This window comes from Camelina sativa, chromosome 11, assembly GCF_000633955.1.
Source record: "Camelina sativa cultivar DH55 chromosome 11, Cs, whole genome shotgun sequence".
NCBI classification, from domain to species: domain Eukaryota; kingdom Viridiplantae; phylum Streptophyta; class Magnoliopsida; order Brassicales; family Brassicaceae; genus Camelina; species Camelina sativa.
The window spans coordinates 11,381,392-11,402,021 of record NC_025695.1 but is presented as its reverse complement, the minus strand read 5'-3'; the positions used below and the strand labels follow the sequence as shown (position 1 = coordinate 11,402,021).

General features: G+C 34.0%; 3 protein-coding genes across 3 annotated transcripts; all 3 read right to left on the bottom strand.

The window, feature by feature from the left end:
• LOC104727863 (subtilisin-like protease SBT3.13) lies at positions 1,934-6,254 on the bottom strand. Its single transcript, XM_019232256.1, is given in 11 exon segments — positions 1,934-2,718; positions 2,785-2,977; positions 3,060-3,174; positions 3,257-3,401; positions 3,404-3,512; positions 4,443-4,834; positions 4,970-5,266; positions 5,343-5,525; positions 5,627-5,724; positions 5,952-6,043; positions 6,121-6,254. Coding segments are annotated over 11 exon segments (2,307 nt in total). The 5' UTR covers positions 6,241-6,254; the 3' UTR covers positions 1,934-2,155.
• Positions 9,751-11,761, bottom strand: LOC104727862 (subtilisin-like protease SBT3.13). The gene is given in 7 exon segments (XM_019231824.1): positions 9,751-9,950; positions 9,953-9,976; positions 9,979-10,068; positions 10,119-10,298; positions 10,400-10,497; positions 10,725-10,816; positions 11,633-11,761. Coding segments are annotated over 7 exon segments (813 nt in total).
• LOC104722890 (splicing factor 3B subunit 2) lies at positions 15,835-20,343 on the bottom strand. Its single transcript, XM_010441145.2, has 16 exons — positions 20,038-20,343; positions 19,627-19,881; positions 19,474-19,536; positions 19,247-19,354; positions 18,701-18,778; positions 18,299-18,391; positions 18,133-18,219; positions 17,933-18,034; positions 17,737-17,856; positions 17,573-17,635; positions 17,250-17,392; positions 17,058-17,139; positions 16,837-16,941; positions 16,460-16,551; positions 16,293-16,362; positions 15,835-16,162 (listed from the first exon to the last, which is right to left on the bottom strand). The coding sequence occupies exons 1-16, from the start codon at positions 20,257-20,259 to the stop codon at positions 16,088-16,090; spliced, it is 1,758 nt and encodes a 585-aa protein (XP_010439447.1). The 5' UTR covers positions 20,260-20,343; the 3' UTR covers positions 15,835-16,087.

The following is a 20,630-nucleotide window of genomic DNA, read 5'->3' as shown; positions in this document are numbered from 1 at the left end:
TTTTAAAAAAAAAAAAAAAAAAAACATATATAGATGATGTAATCTTCGATCCCCATGTCGTAGACAAGTCCCGGGTTTGTAGCTTTTTCAGGGTTTACAAGTCCTCCTCCATAGTCAAATGGATCTGCTAGCGTCTTGTTTGATCCTTAAAAAAAAAAAAGGTTCTCTAGATGGACTCGTCCTCCAAGCTTTAAAGGAAATCAATTAGACGGTTTGTTTATAGAAAAAAAATGAAAAATAAACCTTAGACAATTTAATTTGCAATGAAATTTAGCTATTTTATTATATAAACCTTAGTTTTCAAAGTTAGTAATTCTTATAATCGCGACATGTGTCAAGTATATCGATAATATTTTGACATGTGTGAAAATAAAATTTATTTAATAATTATAGTAAAATTAAAAATTTATTTAATAAAACTAATTCTAATAGGAAAGTTATCTATTAAATTACTAATTTCAATAGGAAAATATGTGCAATTAATAAGGAAAATATTTGCAATTTAATTGCAATTATTATTTATTGTAATCATATAATAAAAATAAATTTATACATAAAAGTGATTAACATAAGTAAGACATTAATAAGTTTGTATATAAAAAATGATACTAATTCTAATTTTAAATTACTAATTCTTGAAGAAAAAGAATTAAGAAAATTATACAATTACTTACTATAATACCATAATTAAATAAATTATACTTTCAATTATTAATCCTAAAAGAAAAAAAAATTGTAGATACTGTACCTTTACATAAAAAAAATAATTTTCTCATAATAACGTCTTTGAATTTTTGATTAATTTATGATAATGTTGGACAAGTAGTAAAACTATTACTTATGAGATTACAAAATATGAAACAAATATATTTAAGATATTGTTACTTTTTTAAACATGAGATAAAATTAATTTTCAGTTTTTTTTTGAGAATTATGTTTTATTCATGTTTTTATAAAATATTAAGTAAGGTATAATTTTGATACAATGCACATTTTTTTGATATGAAAATTATAAATGTTACTCATTGGGATTGAGTGCATAGAATTAAAAACTAATTTTATTATCATGTAATAATATATAAAAAAATTGTGTTGCATGATGGAGTGTGTGACTCTAAATCCGGTTTTTTCCAAAAAAAATCAAATGAAAGAAAATTAATATTTTAAAAAATCCAGTTTTTTTCTTATATCCGCGTTAATACACGGGTCTGATCTAGTTTATTATATTTCATCATAAAAAAATCGTTTATTAATTCCACACACTTCTTATTTCATGTATAAGAGTTCAAGTTTTAATAATAAATAATATGAACATCATATCAAATATATATATCATAGTTAGTATTAAAAATAACTAAAATTTGAACAAAACATAATCAGTAAAAAAAATTATATTAAACAAATAATATTATCTGTTCCGCCATCAAACCTTCTCAAAGTTTTTTGTTGGCGATCGATTTTGAACTATATAACCAAATTTGATAGCCAAAAGTTTACATTTTAAAGATGAAAAATATATTGTGTTGAAAGAATGGTGAACAAAGGCAATTTAGGAACCCTACAAGTCATCATGCCATGCATATATGGTGGTAGGGCAATGCGCGGCATAATTTTGGCAATTTGTCGCAGTTTCATTGCTCTCCCGGAATGAGGTGTCGCCATATTATTCGTCTCCTAATATTTGGAAAAGTAATGGAATATTATAATTAATAAAAATCAACAGTATGTTCAGTTTGTTTCCATCACATTACAATGCAGTATATAAATTGAGTACACACATGGAGGAACAAAAACTACCCAACAAACCTGGATCATGGCTATACATATAACAAAATAAAAACGTTACATATTTGGTTTCAGGAGCAAATGTCGTGAGAAATATACATATTTTTTTTGTCTTAAGACTAAACAAAACAAGGTACATACACTGATATTGAAATAGATCACGGTCATGGATTTATTATCCCTAGACCTAATGACCAAAGTACTCGGATCAATTTTTAAAATAAGTAAACAAAGAAGACGTCGCTAACGAACCGGCGGTGCATTTCTTTTGTTTTGGTTCTAAAGTTTACATAAGGACAAAGACCATGAGCGTCATATGGCTCTGTTTATTACATCGATCTAAATCGGTTACATAGTAATGAGTATCTTGCTAATGCTTGATCGTGATCTTTGTCTTAACAGAGACAGGAATGGTAACGTTATGAACACCATCAGTCCATGTTAAGCTGCCAAAGAAGTAGCCAGTGTTGACTTTGTGACTCGTTTTAGCCTTAACCGAGAAAGTGAGTACTCTGTTGGCTGCAGAGTTAAACACGAGTGTGGTCGGCTTCACGGTGAGAGTTACACCAAGAGGAGACTCGATCACAGCTTTATAGACTGACTTGATGGGTCCAACATTGGTTACAGTTCTTGTGAGTGTGACCTCTTTCTCAAGATTTGGAATTGTGATTGAAGGTAAGTTGATATCAAAAATTGATGGCTCAGGAATTTGACATTTAGTCTTTTTACTGAGCACACGAGAAATTGAGGAGTCGTTATAACCCGCAGAACACATATAACTGATGTAATCTTTGATCCCCATATCGTAGACAAGTCCGGGATTTGCAGCTTTTTCAGGGTTTACAAGTCCACCTCCATAGTCAAATGGATCTGCTAGCTTCTTGTTTGATCCTTCAGCAAAAATGGGTTCTCCAGTTGGACTTGTCCTCCAAGCTTCAAAAGAAATCTGATTAGTCGTCGGTTTATTTATGAAAAAGAAGAATAAGAAGAAGCAAGAACCTGTTGTGACCAAAGCTGATCTCATTGCAGCAGGAGACCAGTTAGGGTGTAGAGATTTAAGCAGAGCTATAATTCCGGAAACAACAGGGGTCGACATCGATGTCCCTGAATCAAGTCCAAATCCGTTGTGCGCATCAGGATCAAGCGGACTTAACGCTGCGAGTATGCTCACACCCGGAGCTGCTATATCAGGCTACAGAGTAAAACGTGACCAGATATTTAACAAGTTTACTCAAAAAGATTTCAAATTATAAATAAACAAATGGCTTTATAACCTTGAGAATGGCTGGTGAAACCGAATTAGGTCCTCTACATGAGAATGCAGCAACTTTAGTCGTTGCAGGTTGACCGGTTAGTGTAGTAGCCGCACTAATTCTCACAGTGGGAGATCTGTTGGCTCGACAGATCAATGATGTATGTATATATTTCAAAAGTGTAACAGAGTTTTATTTTATGTTTCAAAGATAGGTACCTGGTGGTACGTATATATTTTAAAATGTCAGTTCCAAGCTCGTAATCTGCGTAAATGCACTGTAAACCATTGCATCGAGAAAGAAGATCGTCAGGCTTTTGGGCTAAGATGACTGCTGCTACATCTTTCCCTGCAATTGGAGAAGACTATCGAAAACAAGAACTGTTTTCCCCTTTACATCAACATTATCATCACTGTCTGAGTCTAAGAAAGCTAAACCGGTTGAAATCTCCGGTCCAGTGAACAGAGATTCAGCCTAGTTAGACACCAACAAAAAAAAGTAAGAATTAGGGTTTAGGGTTTAAGGTTTAAACGTTGAGTTTGTTTTGGAAACAAAACTTAATTACCATGAGGGTTTGTTTATTCCCAAGTGTGATCTTTGTAGGAAAAGACCGGTCAAGAGTAGTTGCAGCAACGGTCAAGAGCCAAGGAGCAACATTGTCAACAGTCTGAGCACCAGGCCCTTCGTTACCCGCAGCAGCCACAACCGTAATCCCTTTAGCCACCGCGTGAAAAGCTGCGATATAATCGAGCTTATCGACCTCGGAGTCCTCGGGGATACTCCCCCCAATAGAAACCGACAAAACGTCAACCCCATCATGTATAGCATCATCAAAAGCCTTCCACATATCAGCAGATGTGCATCTTCCCTCAGTTCGTCCTCCTTCGTCTCCCATTATGTTCCAACACGCCTTGTACGAGGCTATGCGGGCCCGAGGAGCTCCACCTCGGACCATACCTGATAAGAATCCCACATCGATCGGTTAGAAAGGAGACAAATTATTGTCTTAAAAACCGGTACCTTGACTCTTAAGCTAATTTCTCTGGTGAATACTCTGGGCTTAGTTTGGAAAAATCTTCTATATATCAGTACCTCCGGCTAGACCATAGAAGCTCACGTTGGGAACGAATGAGCCACCGGCTATTGTGGCCGTATGTGTGCCGTGACCGTTTGCATCTCTGGTGGATTTGAAATCTTGGATGATTGTTCTGTTGAATTTTCCTCCAACCGCGGCGAGTAGACCATTTAGATAGTACGTAGCTCCTATTAANTAAACCGGTTGAAATCTCCGGTCCAGTGAACAGAGATTCAGCCTAGTTAGACACCAACAAAAAAAAGTAAGAATTAGGGTTTAGGGTTTAAGGTTTAAACGTTGAGTTTGTTTTGGAAACAAAACTTAATTACCATGAGGGTTTGTTTATTCCCAAGTGTGATCTTTGTAGGAAAAGACCGGTCAAGAGTAGTTGCAGCAACGGTCAAGAGCCAAGGAGCAACATTGTCAACAGTCTGAGCACCAGGCCCTTCGTTACCCGCAGCAGCCACAACCGTAATCCCTTTAGCCACCGCGTGAAAAGCTGCGATATAATCGAGCTTATCGACCTCGGAGTCCTCGGGGATACTCCCCCCAATAGAAACCGACAAAACGTCAACCCCATCATGTATAGCATCATCAAAAGCCTTCCACATATCAGCAGATGTGCATCTTCCCTCAGTTCGTCCTCCTTCGTCTCCCATTATGTTCCAACACGCCTTGTACGAGGCTATGCGGGCCCGAGGAGCTCCACCTCGGACCATACCTGATAAGAATCCCACATCGATCGGTTAGAAAGGAGACAAATTATTGTCTTAAAAACCGGTACCTTGACTCTTAAGCTAATTTCTCTGGTGAATACTCTGGGCTTAGTTTGGAAAAATCTTCTATATATCAGTACCTCCGGCTAGACCATAGAAGCTCACGTTGGGAACGAATGAGCCACCGGCTATTGTGGCCGTATGTGTGCCGTGACCGTTTGCATCTCTGGTGGATTTGAAATCTTGGATGATTGTTCTGTTGAATTTTCCTCCAACCGCGGCGAGTAGACCATTTAGATAGTACGTAGCTCCTATTAACTTGTTGTTGCAATGTATTGTGGCGTTAAACTGTTCTCCTGGTTCACATTTTCCTCTCCAACGCTTAGGTATTGGTCCAAGGCCTTGATCGTTGACTACCTTTGACTCTGGCCATATCCCTGAATATACATACATACATGATGTGAGCCAAGGGTAGATAGAGAAGGAGAGAGTTAGAGTTGGAGTTAGAGAGACCGGAATCAATGACACCGATGATAGCTTCACTGCCCAAGTTGGTGTCATGAAGAAGACCTTTTACAGATAATGATGAAGAAGTAAAAGAAGTTGGAATTGGGGAGAGGCCAAGGTGATCCCAAGTTCTTGTGGTTTTCAGTTTCAGAATCCGGTTTGGTATAACATGGATTACGGCTGGATGCTCTGCATGTGTTTATTTACAAGATTCTGGTTTAGAAACTTTGTCTTTGCAGCCAAAAAGATCAGAATTTTCCTCATATGTGAGTTTGAATTTTGTTGAGTACCTGAAATTTCCTTTGCTTGTGAAGATGTAAGAAGTGCCGCAAAACCAGAGAATCCATGTTGGTAGCTGTAGATCATTGAGTTATGTGCGTCTTCTTTGCTGTATATAATATGGCAAACAAAAGAAAACAGAGTATATCAGTATTAGCGAGTAGACTTTCTTAGGTGACAAGGAACGAATGTAATTTATTATCAACCTCTTTGTATATATCTGTTAACAAATGAAGATAAAAATGTATATATATGACAAACAAAAAATGTCTAATATAGGTATTATTATTCTCTATAGAGATTTGGCATTTTCGAAAGATCATTAAATTTAAGTACCTTTGAAGAAGTGATTCAAGCATTTGATGATGAGAAGCTGTGACAAGTTCAGGATCATCATGTTCTCTTTTGCCAAGATACACTATATAAACCTAATAAATCCGCCAAAAAATCAGTAAACTCTTAGGGATTTTTCGCAAAATAGAGTAAGTTAGTTGCATACGCATACCTTGCTATCATTGTCTAAGGCTCCTGCAGCTGTAAGAAAACTCAGCTCTGTGTTAAGAAATAGGACCAAAGAAATTGCCAATAGAAGCATAAGTTTGGAACTTTGTAAAGAGTTATCCATATTCTTAAGTGAGAAGTGTGTTGGTGGTGGCATAGAAGCTCTTTGCTTGTGTAAATATAATACCTAATGCGTCTGTCAATTCACGTTCCACCACCACCAGGGGTGAAGTTTTTGTCTTGGATTCGAATCCTGTTCGGATTCAATTTTTTGGATTTGGTTTGGTTCAATTAGAGAATTGAGAGTAGTGTCAAACTCAAAACAAACTTCGGTTAATACTCGGTTTTATCATCATTAAAGTACATTTTCATTTTTGGTTGGTGTGAGTTTGACACTACTCTCAATTCTCTAATTGAACCGAAACAAAAACCAATTTGGTTTACAATTAATAATTGTTTTGGTTTTATGCTTATGAAAAAAGAGGATTACACACATCTTATTATATAAAAACTTGGTTTACAAAGTTAGAAAATAATATTTAGGACAATGTTGGATTTCAAAAAAGTTGTGGATTTTGTTTTTTTTAGTAATTATGTTTTGTTAAAATTTTATAGATTTTTTTTAATACTAACTGTGATATAGATTTGATATGATGTCTATATTATTTATTATTAAAACTTTAACTCTTATACACGAAGAAGAAGTTACCAAATGAAGGCGCCAATTTTGTTATGCAATGAAGGCGTCAATTTTTGCATTTGTATGTTTTGCTTTTTTTTTGTGTGTGTGATTTCAACAAAGACTTTGTTACTAATCAATGTCACATATATAATAAAAAAGAACTACATGTTTTAACATTACGTTCTAGATTCTAAAAAAAATCCATAAAACCCTTGGAATAAACCTAGAATGGTCATAAACTCATAATAAAACCTTGTTTATAGAGAAAATAGTGACCACCAATAGTTAAATATCTTTAATAGTGGAATCCAAAGGTGATACGAGGAAACATATGTGACCCGTTTGTTCAGCGTGTTCGAAAAGATAAAGTATTGTTTTATTTTTAATCTTTTTAGAATATTAAGGTTAAAAATATTTTTAGTGAAATAAAACATGGATCAATGATCAGTACATCCGTTATCAGTGAATTTTGAAAACTCATGATACAATTCATTTCACTAGAACAGTACCCAATTGGTAAGTGAATGTAGACAAAATTCATTTCATGGATCGTTTTTTTTTATTTTTAGAGGATAAATGGTAAGTGAATATAGATGAAACTTATTTTATTTCATTTTTTTCTCAAAATTATATAAAACGATGTTGTTTCCCGAAGTTTAACCTTACTATCAGGTGACATATTATAAAAAATACTATTGCATTTTAATTAATTTAATAAATTATAAAAGAAAAGTTTAGATTAGTTTATAAAATAATAAAAAATATTTTTGAAATTATTTAATAGATTTTATTTATTGTTTTAAAAATCTTAGGAAACAATAACAAACTATTTAGAATAATTATAAAACTTAATTTTATTTTATAAAACTGGGATTTAATATTTGCATTCGTAAATCGTTAATAATGACAGATATGTTTTAAAACTAAGATACAACATTGTTTATATGCTAAAAATATAAAATATTATATCTAATTTATTAAAAAAAATTTCGCATTGTACATCGATGCAGTGACATATTGTTAAAATCTAAGAAATCACAAATGTTAGATTTTATTCAATATAATATATACAACTAAAAATCAAAATGTTAAATTGAGATTTGTAAACACGGCCGCTTTAATACGGATTTTGTTTTATTTTATGGATTTTACTAAATTTATGTAATTCACGGATTTGAACATTGTATTATTTACCGGGTTGAAATCATAATATTAAATAAAGTAAGTTAAATGTAGAATATTATAAAATGTATATAGTAAAATAAATAAAAATTCTGCTATTATTTTATAACAAAAAATTACGGTAAAGTTGACGCAAATATTTTTTCGTACAACAAGAGCAACTATCTAGTTAGGTATATATAGAAAAATTTTATTTCGTAAATCTGTCTCCCATAGAGAGTGTCTATGCATCAAGTGAGAAGAAAGAAAGGAGATATAGACAAGATTGTGTTAAAAGAATGGTGAACAAAGGCAATTTAGGAACCCTACAAGTCATCATGCCATGCATTATGCATATGGTGGTAGGGCAATGCGCGGCATAATTTTGGCACTTTGACGCAGTTTCATTGCTCACCCGGAATGAGGTGTCGCCAAATTATTCGTCTCCTAATATTTGGAAAATTAATAGAATATTATAAATTGAGTACACACATGCAGGAATAAAAACTCCCCAACAAACCTGGATCATGGCTATACATATATAACAAAAAAAACATTACATATTTGGTTTCAGGAGCGAATGTCGTGAAAAATATACGTATTTTTTTTTTTGTCTTAAGACTAAACAAAACAAGGTACATACACTGATATTGAAATAGATCACGGTCATGGATTTATCCCTTAGACCTAAATCTAATGACCAAAGTACTCGGATCAATTTTTAAAATAAGTAAACAAAGAAGACGTCGCTAACGAAGCGGCGGTGCATATCTTTTGTTTTGGTTCTAAAGTTTACATAAGGACAAAGACCATGAGCATCATATGGCTCTGTTTTTTACATCGATCTTTATCGGTTACACAGTAATGAGTTATATTGCTAATGCTTGATCGTGATCTTTGTCTTAATAGAGACGGGAATGGTAACGTTATGAACACCATCAGTCCATGTTATAGCCCTGGGCATTCGGGTACCCGTTCGGGTATTCGGGTACCCGTTCGGGTTTGGTCGGGTATTTCGGTAAAGGAGTCCTAGACCTATTCGGATAGTTCTAATATTCATATCAGATTTCGGATAAATCTGAATTTAAATCTCTCCAACTCTGATATTAAATGTGAAGAAAATGTATGGCATACATGTTTATTGTAGAAAATGTTCTATTTGTTTTGCTTTTCTTCTTCTTTGTGTTTTTTTAATATGTAAAAATAATATTTTGGTATCTAGAGTTCATGAGTATGGAATAAAAAAATGCAATTAAGTCTCTACATAAAAAGTAAAATCTCTCATATCTAAATTCCTTTTAAAAAAATGAAAGGTGTACGTAGTAATATATAAATAGTGGAGGTTTGAGAATTAGTCAAAGATATTAAAGTGGCAAAATGGTTACAATGCACCCACTTAATGCTTTAGATCATCGGTTTGAATCCCACTAGTGACTATTTTTCACTATGTTTATACATGTTCGGGTTAGTTCGGGTACCCGATCGGGTTCGGGTACCCGGTTTCAATAAACCCTAAACCCATTCGGTTTTGCAGCTTTTTCAGGGTTTACAAGTCCTCCTCCGTAGACAAATCTTTTATATATCAATACATTTTGCTAGAGCCGCTAGACCATAGACAAGCTCGGCCCACATGGGAAGCCACTGAAGCCAAGTATTCGGGCCTCAAATTTTGAGGATTTTTTTACTTAGAAATAAAATGCCTTTTTTTGGATATGTATAACGGCTCAGATGTAAAAAGACTTTAAAATAAAATTGTGGCCATCTATATAAAACTTAAAAGGGCACATTTTTTTATTTTTGCTTAGGGCACTCCTGATTGTCTGGCCGGCACTGACCATAGAAGCTCACATTTGGAACGAATGAGCCACCGGCTATTGTGGCTGTATACGTGCCGTGACCGTTTGCATCTCTGGTGGATTTGAAATCTTGGATGATTGTTCTGTTGAATTTTCCCCCATTCTCGGCGAGTAGACCCTTAAGATAGTACTTAGCTTCTTGTTGCAATGTAGTGTGGCGACTGTTCTCCTGGTTCACATTTTCCTTTCCAACGCTTAGGTATTGGTCCAAGACCTTGATCGTTGACTACCTTTGACTCTGGCCATATCCCTCATATACATGCATACATAATTTGAGCCAATGAAAGAGAGAGAGAGAGATTAGTGTGATGACACCGATGATAGCTTCACTGCCCAAGTTGGTGTCATGAAGAAGACCTTTTACAGATAATGATGAAGAAGTAAAAGAAGTTGGAATTGGGGAGAGGCCAAGGTGATCCCAAGTTCTTGTGGTTTTCAGTTTCAGAATCCGGTTTGGTATAACATGGATTACGGCTGGATGCTCTGCATGTGTTTATTTACAAGATTCTGGTTTAGAAACTTTGTCTTTGCAGCCAAAAAGATCAGAATTTTCCTCATATGTGAGTTTGAATTTTGTTGAGTACCTGAAATTTCCTTTGCTTGTGAAGATGTAAGAAGTGCTGCAAAACCAGAGAATCCATGTTGGTAGCTGTAGATCATTGAGTTATGTGCGTCTTCTTTGCTGTATATAACATGGCAAACAAAAGAAAACAGAGTATATCAGTATTAGCGAGTAGACTTTCTTAGGTGACAAGGAACGAATGTAATTTATTATCAACCTCTTTGTATATATCTGTTAACAAATGAAGATAAAAATGTATATATATGACAAACAAAAAATGTCTAATATAGGTATTATTATTCTCTATAGAGATTTGGCATTTTCGAAAGATCATTAAATTTAAGTACCTTTGAAGAAGTGATTCAAGCATTTGATGATGAGAAGCTGTGACAAGTTCAGGATCATCATGTTCTCTTTTGCCAAGATACACTACACAAACCTAGTGTCGTGCTTAGGTTCATATAGGCTTAGGGCGAATTAAAAAATATGTTCTTTGTTATTAAAAAAGGTTAAAAATGATATATATACTAGATGGTTACATATACGATAGGTAGATGATAAAAAAATTTAATTGTTTATATATTTATATTATTTTGTTATTATGATAAAATCATCTATATATATATATATTATTTGATTGTTTGATACATTGAGTATAGTTTACATTAAATTCTATATAAATATATAAATTGTAAGTGTGATTGTTTATATATTGCAGAAATTAGTTATTTTTTTTGTTCTTTGAAATGGTATATATTAACAAAAAATAAGAAAAACATATGTAAAATATGAACAAAACATAAGTAAAATATTTTTACGTATGTGTTTTTATAACATATAAAATAGACTCTAAAATATCATACCATCTATTTTTTATTGTCACATTAACATTTTGTTAGTTCATTAAAAATATATTTTCGTATAAAAATTTTAAACAAGTTTTCAATTTTCATATAGTTTTTCATTTTACTTTCAAACATCTAATACATTATATAATGCTCTATTAATACAAATAAAAGATTAAGAAATATGAAATAAGAAGAATTAATAAAAAGCATAAACATATTTTCAAACTAAATACATAACCTAACTAAAAATATATATGATCTTGCAGCTTTTATTATATTGTGGCCTTGGGCAAATGCCCTTTTCATTACACATGAGGCACGTCACTGCACAAACCTAATAAGAAATTTTTTTAAAAAGTAGTAAACTCTTAGCGAGTATAGAAAAAGGTATTACTTTGGTTACAGACCTTGCTGTTAGTGTCTAACGCTCCGTCAGCTATAATAAGAAGACTCAGCTCAATCATGGTTAGACATAGGACCAGAGCAATTGCTAGTAGAAGAAGCACAAGTCTGTAACTTCGTAAAGAGTTTTCCATTTTCTTAAGTGAAGTGTGTGTGTGTGTGTGAAAAAGAAGCCTCTATGGTTATTTATAAGGTAATTCGTCTTTCAACTAATGGTTCATGACACCACACCATTAGTGATGAACTTTTGGGTTAACTTCGAATTCGGTTCTGATTCAATTTTTGGATTTGGTTGGTTTGATTTGAGAGGAGTATCAAAACTCAAACAATCTCACTTAAAAAAAATATCTCAGTCTTGAGTTCTTTAACTCTTACAATTGTCGTCTTTCTTATAATAGAGTCCTCTAGTTATCTCATATAGATCTAAGAGGAATCAATACAATAAAACTAAAATGTGTTGCTCTCCTTATCTGACAACTCAACACTTTAGGCTCTTCTCAGTTTGACATTTCAGTAAAATCATTAGCCAATAAAAACATTTCAGATAATACAACTCAATATGTCTCAACCTATAACAAGTCTTTTTTTTCCATGTCATTTTTTCTCTTAAACTTGATTTTAATTTTGTTGGGCTTAGTTTTTAAAATAAGTAGGCTTAAAAGTTAAATAATACTACTTTATTTTGTCGTTTAATCAATACTACTTATGTTCTTCTTTGCACATATAACGACATACCCGGTTTAATATGGTTCGTTAAATAACAAGAACAAACCAAGCAATGGCAAAATTCGGATAGAGGACAATAATCAAAACTTGTCATAACACAGAAGACAAAGATTATCATAAAATCGTTAGCATTTGAGAACAAAGATTAAAAGGAAACCACACACAACAAAACTTGAAATAAAGAAAACGAGAAACAAAGTTTTTTTTTTACTCTAGTCGGTCTTGGCGGCTGAAGCAGCAGCTTGACCTCTCCTTAAAAAAAGATTTACGTGATGGATAAGCACTGTTCTTAATTATGCTTAGGAGCCCAAAGAAACTAAATTGAAGTCATGGGAAGGAGTAGATAATTTGAGTGCTCTGTGGCAAGAACCGTATTGTGCGGTTGATGATATGTTGTTTACTGTTAAATTTCATGAGTCAAGAGTGTATGATCCAAAGGAGACGCATTGGAAACCTTGACCTTGAGGGTTTTAAAAGGTTTTTGGTGCTTCGCAAGTAGTCTAAAATTGTGAGTTCTGGCACTGATCAAAGTCGGTTTAGTAAGTATATATATGATGGGAATTAGATTTTGGTTTGTAGAGATTGCGTTGGAAATAAAGGAAGGAGGTGAGACTTGGGGAAGGATGAATAAGTCACGGTTGTTCTTACACCACCCTTAAAAGTCACCGTCCGTTGAGTTTTGTCCAACTGTTACGGTTTGCATGTTTGCTTCTGTGATTAGTATGCTATATAATATATGTACGTTTGTTGAAGAATTCATACTTTTAGACCTTTTTCTCTAGCCTCAATACTTAGTTAGACTTTTATGAACTTGCAGCTAAAGGATCTATACAGATTGTTGGTCTGATAAGAAATATGAAGCATGAGTGGCTACGAAGCTGTTAAGATTAACTCTTCCTTTGTGAAAATGTGAAGTTGCGTTTTGTATATGAAAAAAAAAAAAAACTCTCACGAAATTAGCCTTGCAAAGAACTATTAAGCTGTTTAAAATATAGGCCATTTCATTAGCTAGGCTTTATAGCTATAGATCTTTTGTATAGTAAAATTATTAATTAATTTGTTTAAGCAGATACCAATACATTTAATTATATATTCCATCTTATATAAAGCCGTAATAGTTAGTTAAGAGGTCTAGGTATAATAATCAATACAATCAAATTATTAATTTCTAACAACTCAACATTTTAGGCTTTTTTCAGCTTTACATCTCAGTAAAATCGTTAGTTAATAAAAACATTTCAAATAATACAACTCAACATGTCTCAACCTATAATAAGTCTCTTTTCTTTCATGTCACTTTTTCTCTTAAACTTGAGTATAGATTTTAATATTTTGATTTGTTTGTCAATTTTTAATAAATTAATAGAATTTTTTAAAAATGAAGCACATGGCATATTGTTTTGCCACGTGAGATAAACAACATCGCCTAAATGAAATTAAACCAAACTTGCTCGTAATATATAAACCGAAGTGGTTCTAACTTTGTTTCAACGAGAACCTTTCTCAGCAGACACCAGTAGTATGATCGACGACTGATTTCAGTATATATAACTAGAATGGGTTTTACTTTTACAGAAGGTGAACCATACCCAATCATCATATCAAAAGCCCAATCATAAAGCCCAAAAATGAGATGTTAATGAAAAAAAAATGTTTTGATGGATTTCTTTTTTGATTAAAAACATAAAATAAATTAAGTTTCATATCCGAAGAATAGAATGGTTGGACAATTTTGAACACAAGTTCGACTCATATGAGTTAATTTTTCCGAAGCGAGAAAAAACATTTTTTCATTATATGTTTAATAATTAATTTACTAATCTCATAAACATGTAAGGAAGTAGAGTTGATATAACACAATCAAACAATTTTTAAAAAACCAAAAACTCCTAAAAATCTCAACGGTATTGATAAAAACATTAAATATCAAACGCCAAAATTGATAAAATAAAACAAAACAACTAACAATTATAATGGTCCTCCAATACATCCTAATAGAAGAAAAAATTTGATTTTTATCTACAATTTCATTATAATAATAAAACTAGCAACACATAATAACAAAAACCTAAAACAAAAAATATTACCAATGAACATTGTCAAAAACTATATTAATAATGATTTTTAATTACAAACACATAAAATTATCCAAAAATAATAAAAATGAAAACAAAATATAAAACAATCCCGTGGCGTAGCGCGGGTACTATCCTAATATCAATAATGTCCGACTAATTCAGTAGGTTAGGTACTGTAGTTAAGAAGTTGTTAGGTCATTATCGACTTAATTTTCTTAAGTAGTATAGATGATATATTATATATATATAGAGGACTCTAAACCGAGATATAGGATCACAGTCACAGGAGAGAAACCAATTCCGGTTTATATGGGTATAATAGGTCGGCAAAAAGAAGAGTGGGTTTTGCAGTGAATGTGTGACACAATGTGAAAAGCTATAACACCTTCTTCAACTTGTTGACAAAAAGAAGAACAAATACTTAACATTATTGATACCAAAAGGTCAAAAAAGAAGAACAAATTAAGAAAGTTGTTAGATATCAATTTTAGAGGGGGTTTTTGGTTCTATGATTTTAATGGATTTGGAAATCCAAACAAAAATCATGTGTTATTCAATCATTGATTTTAAAATACTTATCAAAATTATGTGTTATTGGTTATGTGATTTACAAATACTTTTTAAAATACCATGTTATTCATTTAATGATTTGTTTTTGAATTTCAAAATCCACATTATGTTTTAAATGGATTTGAATGGATTTGAAAGTGTAAAATAGAAGGATTTAAATCTAAGGATAAAACTTGTTATTTCAAAATCCATGTATTTTGATTTTTAAAATTTACAAATCCATATGGATATAGAAATCACCTCTCCAATAACACCCCTTAAACATTGGATCCATTGAAATGCCTTGCATTATTATTTTTACTATTTTTGTCGCACGTTCACTACTGTTTTTATGTTATTACACAGTAATAAGTCGCGTACCAAGAATTGTTAACGTACCAGGTTTTAAACTCCCCCGATAAACCTGAATCATACATAACTCTTTAACGAATTAATTCACAAACATAACGCTAAAGGTGCTCGAGATTTATATAGACGGCGTTTTGATACGGTTCACCAGACTTACTATCGAAGAAGAGTGCCACGTCAGCTAAAGGAGAAAGAAGAAGTTGACTTTGGTCAAAGTTGTTGACTCGGGAAGACTTGGAAGGAAAAAGAGGGTTTGCAGTTGAGAAGAGAAAGAGGAATTTGAATGAATAAAGACGTTGTATCGCTTTTCAATTTCAATATATTGATTTTAGAGAGAGAACCTGGTGAAGATTGTTTCTAGCGATGTGCTAGTGAGAGAGAGATCAATGTTGATCTGAGAGAGAGAGTTCCGATATCGAGATTACAACCTCTGTATTCTCTTCTACATTCTAATAGCAAAGTATTATTCAGTTAACTCAAATCTATCACGTTTACGAAACAAAGCCTTCTTCTTCATTTTTTTTTTAGGTTTTTCCAGGCTTAGAATTGTTCAAATCCAAAACAAGTTTTACTTCAGCTAAGATAGATTTATGATAACATAGTATATCCACGGCATTTAAGACCAAAAAACTCAGATTTCCGACTCCAGACTCAAAAGCTAGAACATGAATCTCTGTTTTCTCTCATGTCCAGAATCAGAATCCTTTCGTGTCTCTTCCATAGATCTCCTTAGCTACCTCAGAATTTGAAATCTTTCTTCTTCTTCCCTTCCTTATCGTGCATTTTCCTCTTCCTACTGTTCTGCTGCACGTGCTGTTAACCAACAAGGTAAAAAGCTTAATCATCCGCATTCATATCAATAGTTTTCAAATATAGAGTGGGGAAAGGAGAGAGAGAGAGAGAGAGAGAGAGAGAGAGAGAGAGAGAGAGAGAGAAACTTTACCTCCACGACCATGTCACTCAAATCCACTGGCTTATTGCGCAATTTCTCCTCTTCTCTTGCCTCCTCATACCTTCAAAAAAGTCAATCGTTTAGTTTAGAACTTCTATATATTCGGTTTTGTCTTATGAACTCATGTAGAGATAATCAACAAAAGTGTTGCTACTTACTTGGCAGGTAAAACATTTTCCATAGCATCCAGCCCTTCTGGCTGTAAACTGATATCCACTCTGTCGGTCTTCTGCCCTCTCAGCAAATCAACCTGCTCAAATCGACACAAATGCATGTATTAGCCACTTGTCATAAAGCAAGCAGTAGAATCAAGGTGTAACTATCAAAGCTTCAGAAAAGCTACATGGTTATTTTGGAATATACAAACTAACGACCTATTTGACCAAACGACCTCCTCATTTTCAACTAACATGGAAATATGGAATTTTGTTATCAACTACGTATTTGGTAACAACATATGAAGCTAGCCATCTAACACACTCTACCAATTCCTTTAGTAAACATATCACTGGTAATAAAACAACAGAATGCTTACCCTTTTGGCTCCCGTCTTGTCTTGAGTACCAGTCTTAATAACGTACGTGTGTGAGGTTCCCAGCACTGTTCCAGCAGCAACACTCTCACCCTTTTCTTCGAGAACCTTCACAAATTAAAAAACAGTATTAAAGTGCAGCAACGGTGAGAATTGAAATATTGCTCGACATCCATTACTAGAAAATTCTACGTGGTGAGTTAGATTATCAGTAGGTTTCATACCTGGTACAGAGGCCTATCGGGTTCCTTTCTCTGATCCTTACGAAGTTCAATTGCATCTGGTGTCTCAATACCAGTAGGAGTGCTGAAAAGAAAGGAAAAAAAATAAAATCAGTTTTATACTTATATATTGTAATGATAAGCAACAAATAAAAATACACCTCATCAACGTATCCTGCATAAGCAAAACAATACCTCGACAATGTATCAACAGATTCAGTGCCGTCTGCTAGTTCCTCTTCATCCATCTCCTCTTCTTGTTCCTCTTCTTCCTCCTCCTCTTCTTCTTCCTCTTCCTCTAGATCACCCCAGTGCTTGCTCTTATCAATAGGCTCCTCCTGAAATAATGATAAAAGAATAACCGTCACTTCTTTCTGATCTTTAAATATTCAACAGGAACATCACACCTTGTGGTTTGTACCCACTAGTTTAATACCACACGATCCACATCAACTACAATTTAGACGTAAAATTTTAAAACAGACATCGGAGTTGAGCAGAGAGATGAAAACAATTACCTCATAGTTAGGTTGATCTTGTTGATTGACACCAAAGACATCTCCATACAATGGACGCCCAGACTATATGACACAGACAATAAGAAGAAATAAGTAAAAATAAGAAATGAAGTTACTAGATGGCACAAACAATAATTTAAAACAATGTAGATAAAATTGCTTACTTCATCAACAGGAGGTTTTCCCCAGCCACCAGGATGATAACCAAAGCTAGCTCCAAGTGGAATAGGGGCATTCAAACCAGGAATTTTCAAATGTGGGTAAGACGGGGGAGGACCATATCTCTGTTAAACCAAAATTTAAGGTGAACAATTCAATTTCAATCAGAATAATTAACAAGACAAGTCAAAATAAACTCACCTGCATATTAATTAGCCATGGGGGAGGGGCGCCTTCAGGCATACCGAGAGCTTCTTTTAAATCATGTGATAAAAGCCCTGGTTTCATCTCCCTCAGTTTAACCTAATTCCCAAATGGTATTAATTAGATTCAGGTACACAAAAATAAAACCAAACAATGTAATTCTAGATAAAGATGTAAAGTATGTCACAAGGAAGTACCTCAAATTCTTTCCCTTCAAAATACAAATCGCCTAAAGCTGACAGCTTAGGCTTTGTTTGGTATTTGAAGAATGCATCATGGAGGACCTGAAGAAGGAAGGTTCATTTTCACTTATCAGTTATAGAACAATATCAATACATAATCACCAAAAAGAAAGATACAAACCTGGTAGTCGATGTCCATTTTTCCCATCTTTGGTTGCATTCGCTCGCGCTGCTTTTGCTTCAACTTTTTACCATCTTCTTTCTCAATGTAAGCCTGTACAAGAACCACACAAGAATTAGCTGACTAGTAGAAGCATTTGGCGACTTACACCTAAGTGGATCCAACTAAAATTGACAAAGAATAACTTAAATTTGAATATGAATATGGCACCAAGAAATGACTAAATTTCAAGCAGATACAATGTATGACTGAGATCGAAAAGAATGAGAAATCTACTGATGCTAGACAAAAAGCTTGTTTCCTCATACCTAATTAGCATATTTCTATAAAAGTAAACACCGTCTGACAGAAAAATATGCAAGTCAATAGAAAAGTTAAGTCACGGGTTCCAAGACAAGATACCTGTCTAATTTTCTCGATTCCGGTTGCAGCAATGAAATCAGGAAGATGAAATGGTTGCTTCTCAATACCACGCTTTCCCTGCAAAAATCAAACCCCGATGAGATGTCACCAACTTAAGAAAGAGAGAGCAAGTAATAAATAACCTAACACAAAGATACTTGACAGAATCCTAAGACCATCTAAGCAAGATCCTAAATGGATACGAAAGCACAAAAGAACATTTTGAGAATGGGAATATCCCACTCAGCTGATACGTTATACACTTTACCCAGAAAAGCATCAAACATCTTCAAAACTAAGCACCACAGATTTCAAATATAGAACAAAAAATAATAAAGAGTCCTCTCCGGTTACACCTACAAGTCCAGGCGCCATGGTTATCAGACGCTCTCCTGCAAGAAGCATATATAGGTATAAGGAAACTTAATTGACATGGTTATCACAGATGTTCTATCCCTATTGATATAATTCCCCTAATGTGCCACAGCCACAAATCACAGAAGCATATAGTTAACTACACTACCATTACTCAAAAATATCACAAACCTGCAAATATTTTCTCTTCTGGGACCAGTGTCTTGGAACAGGAACTGTATTCCGATAGGACTTCAAGAACACCAACAACTTTGGGTCTGCTGAAGTAGCGTCCCAGACCTGAAAATGTTAAAACAGAACTACTGAATAAGATATAGAGAGCTACACAACGAGATAAAGCTTAAGATAACCCATACTTGGAAGTTGGAACTATTAGCACCAAAGGAAAGCATTCATACCTCAACGACATCAGGCCTAGCGGAAACTTGCTTCAGCTCAGCAATCTTCATCCTACGTTGAAGCTGAGAAAACAGAATAGTCAGAATAAGAACAAATGTGGTATACCAAGCTTTAAACAAGAGCTAAAAATACAAATAGGATTTGAGATAGACCTTTTTCTTCTTATTAGAGATGCCTTTCTCTCTGAGGTGGTTATCCTGCTCTTCCTCGTCGGAGTCGTCTGAGTCTGAGTTAACCTTCTTCTTTACATCCTCTTTCTCCTCAGACTCATTCTTCTTACCGTCTTCCTCAGAGGCAACGGTTTCCCGGAAGTTGAACTTCTCAAAGATCTCCTTAAACTCATCGTTAAAACCATCTTCAAATTCAGCCTTCTCTGGAACATACTCTATCACAATCTCCTCAGAAACCTAACACCACCACCAACAACAACAAAATCACAAACCATAAATCAATACGAAACAAAATCGAAAAAAAAGAAAAAATCAAAAACCCTAACAAAATAAAAACCCTAGAAAATCTCCAATCCCATTAATAGAGAGCGAGAATAATAGCACAAAGCTAACCTGTTGCTGCGGATCCGCATTCTCCTTAGAATCAGAAGCACCGGAAACGTCTTTTTCATCTACATCGGCCTGAGATGCTTTGTTGTTCTTCTTCTGCTTCCGTCTGCGGCGGCGACGGTCGCTCTCGCGAGATTTCTTCGAGGAAACGATGGTGTTGCCGTTGGAGACATCGCCGTTGGTAACGACACTATTCTCGTGTGCGACGGTTGAATCGGCGGTCATATTGGGGTGAAGTATCAGAAACGGTGATGCGAAAGAGAGAGAGAGAGAGAGAGAGAGAGAGAGAGGATGGATATATTATGAACGGGTCGGTTTGCTAAAGAAATCATTTTTTTCGTCGTTGGTTCGATTTGGTAATTTGCATTTACCGTTTCTTTTCCGTCTCTTCCGATATAGGCCCATATTAGTGGCCCAATTTAATGGATTTAAGCCCACCATAAATAATCTATGCAATCTCTTGTATTATGTGTTCTTTCGTCTCAATGTTAAGTAAACTAGGATTGTTTGTGTATTTTGTTTTTATTTTAATTATTTTTAGGATTATTTTTGTATGTTATTTATAATAATAACAAAAAAAAGAAAGTCAATGTCTC

Coding starts and splice junctions, on each gene's coding strand:
- LOC104722890 (XM_010441145.2), bottom strand. CDS start 20,259: ATGACCGCCGATTCAACCGTCGCACACGAGAATAGTGTCGTTACCAAC. Junction 18,035..18,132: donor TTGAAGGGAAAGAATTTGAG/GTACTTCCTTGT, acceptor TTTGGGAATTAG/GTTAAACTGAGGGAGATGAA. Junction 17,636..17,736: donor GAAAACCTCCTGTTGATGAA/GTAAGCAATTTT, acceptor TGTGTCATATAG/TCTGGGCGTCCATTGTATGG.